The sequence below is a fragment of the Gavialis gangeticus genome, unplaced genomic scaffold (assembly GCF_001723915.1).
Source record: "Gavialis gangeticus isolate Ggan-Ray unplaced genomic scaffold, GavGan_comp1, whole genome shotgun sequence".
NCBI classification, from domain to species: Eukaryota; Metazoa; Chordata; order Crocodylia; family Gavialidae; genus Gavialis; species Gavialis gangeticus.
Window position 1 is genome coordinate 22,265,817 of NW_017728998.1, and position 6,212 is coordinate 22,272,028.

The 6,212-nt window shown below is 44.1% G+C and overlaps 1 protein-coding gene across 6 annotated transcripts in view; it reads left to right on the forward strand.

The window, feature by feature from the left end:
• ANKRD27 (ankyrin repeat domain 27) overlaps positions 1-6,212 on the forward strand; it is a 92,443-nt gene that overhangs the window by 70,821 nt on the left and 15,410 nt on the right. For all 6 annotated transcript variants that reach the window (XM_019505609.1, XM_019505608.1, XM_019505610.1 and 3 more), the window contains one exon: positions 4,348-4,470. In XM_019505609.1, the coding sequence (XP_019361154.1) occupies positions 4,348-4,470 (123 nt within the window). The remainder of the gene's footprint in view (positions 1-4,347; positions 4,471-6,212) is intronic.

Sequence of the window (6,212 nt, forward strand, 5' to 3'; positions counted from 1 at the left end):
ATACCGTTGCCCCGCCCCCTCACAAAGAATCCATCTGCTAATTACCAACCCCCCACTCTTGACTGGAACCAGGTGTTCTTATCACAAGTCCTGGGATCCTCCACAGACTTACCTGCTGAGCGCTGCTCTCCATGCTGCTGGGCTGCATTCCTGACTGCGGGCATGCTGCGTTGGTGTGTGTCTGCGTGTTCCCAACCCCCCGCCTTCCTGTTGCAGTAGCCTGGAGCCTACACCCAGGCTGCCCTGCGGTTCCCTGCACTGCCAGTGCTGCCCCTTTGGGTAGCCTGGAGGCACTGTTGATGGCAACGGGGCAGAGCCTGGGGGCAGGCTCCAAAACCATATGCACGATTAATATGTTAAAAAAAGTAAAGCAAGAACCAATTAACGTGTTAATCGTGCATGTTAATGGCGATTAATTGACAACCCTAGAATATTGCTTTTCCTTGAACTGTGGACCTCTTGAATCCTGTTTATTTCTAGATTTACATAGAATAGACATTATTGCCCTGTTTTACAGATGGGTAAGCCAAAACATGCAAATGTTGAGACCCATATTTCCAAATATGGCCCTGAATTTTCACTGACAATCTTTACATGGCAAAAGCTTGATTTCTTTTTGCATGGTGCTGAGCATGCTGCCTGTGCCAGTTATGTCAGCTGCGTGTGTGGAAAAGCAATGTACAAAGCACAGGATTGGGATCCAGGAGATCTAGGTTCTTTTCTTAGCTCTGACTTGCTGGGTTACCTTGGACAAATGACTTCATCTTTGTACTGCAGTTTTCCTACCCATAAAATGGGGATAATGATAACTGTCTCCTTCATTAAGTACTTTAAGACTGAGGAATGAGGGGCACAATATGAGCAAGGTACTTTGTTTTGTTATAGCTGCATGGTTGCTTAAGGCTGTGAAAAACTGGGTACCTGGCAATTGAGTTGCATACAATAGGAGTCAAAAAATGTTGGTCGCCATGTCTTTTCAAGAAGGCACTGTTGTCCAGTGAACTGAAAATCAGAAGTCTGGCTCCAAATAATGGCTCAGACACTGGCTTGCTGTGCATCTGTGAGGCAATCGGATGACTTCCTTGACCTTCCTACAAGGAGGATATTTAACATTTTCCTGAATAGAAATGGATTTGGAAGACTTAACATGCAGGATATTACATGAATTTCCACACGCAATTTTTTTTATTCCTTTTGCCAAAGCTTAATATGTATGAGGGAAATATTTGAGAGAGATTAAACAGGTGTCTGAGATTTTAGCTGGAAAAACCTAGTTCCAGCCTTGACTAACTGATACTCAATAATACAGAACACAAAGGTGTTTCATCTCTTCATTCTGAAAATAAATCATTTCATTTTATTCCTTGTGTCGTCTTTTGCCTGTTTGCTTGAATGGAATTGGTGCATGTCCTCATGTCAAACCGTTTGTTATGAACAGACTTCTCTCGTTGGGTGGCAAAGGTTACAGCTGGGGTAGCTGTTAAACATGATTATTTGAAAGCCTTCGTCTTGTTGTTGACTAGCTGAGGTTTGTTTCCATAGGAACTGAAGCAGTAGTAGGGTCATTAGCCGGGTTGCAGATTTCCGTTGGAACTGCTGTCTCTGCAAGAACAGACCTTCAAGCCAATCTCGTGGAACCTAAAGATTAAATTTTTATGCTGTGGTTATTCAGGAAGCAAAGAAAACCATTTTCCCCCTCCATTGTAGCATCTGCATGACCTCAGAAAGGACATTGGTTTTGGGCTGTGGATAGATTCATTCATCCAGATTGCGTTTGCTTAGTGACTGGTCCATCAAGGAAATGTCTTATTTTGTAGATAAAATTGATTCCATTTTTGCAAACTGGCTGTGCGTGTGGTGGCAGAGATTATTCATGGGGAGGAGGTGAAGTTGGGATAAAATCTACACAGAAAAGACTTAGCTTTATATCCAGCATTGCTTTCTGAGGGACTGGCAAGGTTGGGAGTCTTTGCTTTAGCTTAAAGATCTAACCTTGTTCTTCTTTGCTGCTGAAAGCCAGTGGGGAAGTACTGGATGCATTATTTATGGAAATTGCTAGCAGTGGTCTTGGAAGATGTATACCTTTGAAGTGCAACTTTGGCTCAAAGACCACTGCATGAGAGAATTATCCTGGATCTAATCTTCCCATTTTTAAAAGAAGATTACTGAGAAGGTTGGGGAGTGACAGCTCTCAGTATCTGCATGCTTTATAGCATCTCCAGACCCCTTGTAGTTGGAGCCCACACCACCCTTTAGCACAGAGACTGTCCCTCGAATGAAGATCAGGTGTCCTAGTTGACATGAGAAGGTCTACCAGCTCTCTTCAGAGCTGTGGGAGTGTTGATTGGTGTGCGGACCTTAGCTGGAGCAAACAAGGTTTTCTTTCAGTGGCTTCATGTTTTACCAATTTCTCCACCTCCACAAGCAAAATCTGCAGCGTCCCACAATCCATCTTTCCATACTCAGTGTAGATGTTGGGCTTAATAGTGCTTTGAGATTGGAGCAAGCTGGCTAAACTTCAGTCCAGGTAAGACTGAGGGTGATGTTGGCAAGTCACAAAAGCAGTTGGAGAATATGGCCCCTTTCATTGAGGTTGTCTGCCAACAGAGCCTCAAGTTAACTACTTTGATATGGACAAATCCCAAGTTGTCTTTTAGATAGCTGTGTTGCTGTGACCACAGCTGCTTTGTGCTGTTCTTAATTGGCCAGTAGAGCAACATTTTCTTTGTGATGCCGGCTACTACAGATCTGCTTGGAAACTTTAACAGAAAGTAGTTGCCTGCTTTCTTGAATGATGTGTTCAATTGAGAACAAGGGCTCTCAAATCTGCATTGATGCTTGCTGATTTCCTGATGGAAATTAAGGGTGATATTCTGTTCCCTTAGTCATATAGGTGTCCAGATATAGCCATCTACATGGCATTTCTGGTTGTATGAGTGCCAAACGTGAGATGACATGTTAATTAGCAGAATTAGATTATAAGATATTCATGGGATACTTTATGTGCACCTCCATTTAAAAGTGTATTTAACCTTTTGACCAAAATCCTTGGCTAATCCATTGCAGTTGGGCACAGGTATACGTAGGTAGCATTTTTAAACTGTTGGTGAGGCACAAATTGAGAACTCAACATTAACATTGAAAGCTACAATAACAGCATTTGTATTTGCTTGATGGGGTATGTGTGTTGACTGTGACCAGTACAGAGTTGAGGAGAAGGGCCTGCAGGCAGGGGTTTACTTGTTTTAGACTCTGCAGGGAACTCTTTCCTACTAGTGAACACCACGACAGGCCTGGAGCTCTTATTATTTCTCCTGCTGTTCCTTTCAGCTGCTTCTGTATGGCGGCAGGACCATATTATTTTTTTTTTCCTATGCCTTGCTGAATGCACCATAGGACTCAAGAAGTGAACTTGCAATGATGGTAGGATTGCTTAGTGGATGAAAACAAGCCTGTAGAAAGACTGTCTGTCTCCTTTTCAGCTGTGGCTTGTGCAGTCATTCGCAAAAATTAGGGCCTTGTACATTTAGACACTGATATTGCCCTTAATGGTTGGGAAAGGTGCCCAGGTCTTAAGAAGTTGCAGCTCTAAGAATTTACTGTACCTGTACATGTGGGTTCTGGATAAATGTAGCCATCCTTGTCACATTTTGTATTCTTCAAAGCAGATGATGAATCAAGCTTTGCATTAACATGAACTGGCATACACCAGCTCAGCAGTCTGACCTGAAAAGGATTTGAAAGATCTTGAAGAGAGGTGAACAATAAAGCCTTGATTGGGCAGTGGGAAGTCATTTATAATTTACTTCATTGCTACTAGGTGAACTGCTGCTGGCTTCCTTGCCAGCAGGAGGTTTCATTTTTTTTAATGTGTCCTGTAGGGGAGTCAAAGTTATTGGGTGACTCATTCTGGCTCTTGCTGATTTATTTTGCATTTATGTATACATATGTGTGCAGACAAGGTTCTTTGTGTAAATCTGCCATCTTTTATTAGACCAACTCAAATAGTTGGAAAAATGCTTCTTGGCAAGCTTTTGGGTATAAATAGCCTTTGTCAGGCTTGAGAAGGCATCTGCAGTTGGTGTGCTGTTCATTCCATCTAGGAAGAGCAAACACCAGTTGCAGATGCTTCCTCAGCCTGACGAAGGGTATTTATACCTGAAAGTGTGTCGAGAAGAATTTTTCCAACTATTTGAGCTGGTCTAATAAAAGATAGCAGATTTACACAAAGAACCTTGTCTGCCTACCAGGGCTACAACCTACCCCTGTACCATGGAACATATTTGTACACGTGTGCATTTACTGGGGGACAGAAATCTCTAACGGAGTACCTGCTTTTTCTGCCAGGTTCGTTATCTCTTGGAATTGATGGAAGAAGACTTAGAAGATGAAGAGGAAGCTGTCAGTACTGTGAAATCAGAATTTTGTCATCCGTTGTGCCAATGCTCAAAATGCTGGCCAGCTCAAAAGGTTGGAATATTCACCACTGTGTGAGCAGAATCCCTGTTGTGTTCCTGTAGTTTAGTTTTCAGCCCAAGGGAAATAACACATCTGTTCTTCTGCCCAGCTGTATCTCTGTGCACAGGAGACCTGCAATTAAAAGTGTACAGACTTGATGGAGTTCATTACCTCACAAGATTAAACTGCTCTCTTTGCTGATCAGGCTGTGGAGAGGACTGGGGTAAAAGAGTACACACAAGCTCATTTTACCCTCTATATGAAAATCTCCATGTTTTGGATTTTCTATTTTGTTCCCCTTTTTGCATTGTTTTTGCCCAGGTTATAGAGCCTGTACTTTTTGGTATTAAGCAGGTTGGATAAGTGAGGATAAGGAAAAGCTCTGTTGTAAGCCTCCTAGTATTTTTCTTCAGCCTCTAGCTCAGTGGTGCTCAGCCCATAGCCCCACGAGCAAGATCCAGCCCCTGAAATGGTTGTATCCATCGGCAGCAAGCAGCTCAGCCCAGTATATTCTCTTCCCTACCATACACTATGTCACTGACTCCCTCCACAGCCGTCCTTGCTTTCTCCCTCCCAGGAGCTGCTTCCTGTCTTCTTCCCACCTCCCCTGTGGCTGGCACAGCGTACTGCCATACTGCCTCTGAACTTTGGCAGCCACCTCCATCTCTTCATTCTCCACTCCCCTATTAAAGGGTAGTGGTGGCCTGCAGTGCAGTCAGGTCATAACCACCCTGCTTGCAACTTGAAAAGATCGAACACCACTGCTCAAGCTACTTCAGGCCTCTCCAGTTTCCGTACTGCTCTGGGCCCCCCTGATAACCAGTTCCCTCTCAACCCTTAGACCGTCTCTCTCCTGTAATCAGATTAACAGGAAATCTGTCCACCTAGGCTAAGTGTAGACGGTCAAAAAGCCCATGGCTGAATCGATTCAGTCTTTGCAAATTAGTCTAAACTGCAGAGATTAAATTGAGAAAAAACTGGACAAGCATTTACTTTTGATTCAGGAAACGGAGCCACATTCCTGCAGTGGCTCAGGCCAGAATCTGGGGGGTGCTAAAGCACAGTTCTGTGGCGCACAGCCAGCATGGGCTCTGTTCGCTTCCTCTTCCTGCTGTGCTTGAGGTCTCTAGGATTTGTAGTTCAGAATCACAGCAGTAGGACTTTGCAGCATTGCTCATCACTTCGTCTTCTTGCTTCCAGGTGCCTCTAGGATTTGTAGTCCAGCCATCACTAGGTTTAGCAGGGCAGGGCAGCTCTGTACTCAGGGGTAGGGCATATTTAACCCCCTCCCCACCCTGGCCCCAGACCCCAGCTGGGGCTTGCCTGGGAGGGGCAGTCCCTCCCTCCCCCAAACCTTCTGTGCTGGAGCAGTTAGCCCAGCACACCCCAGGGTTGAAAAGCATTCTGGGGGGACTGTAATTTAACTTGAACCAGGAAGGGGTCTGGGGCAGAAGCTTCATGAACTGGTTTGACCCAAATCAGTTAAGTCAGATACTACATTCAACCAGGTTTATCTTAAACCAGTTTCATCCATTTTGAAACTGGTTTATGTGCATTGAACTTCTGTTCTGCTACAGGTTTAAACCAGTTTCTGATGAGGTAAACCGGTTTATATGCAACTTCTGTCCCTAGCTCTAGTGATTAGTACAAGGCTGAGAAGATCATTTTAACTTGTATGAAAGATGCTATACAAACTGTATCTAGAACTGTATCTGGAGTACTGTGTCCAGTTTTGGCCTCCACAATTCAAAAAG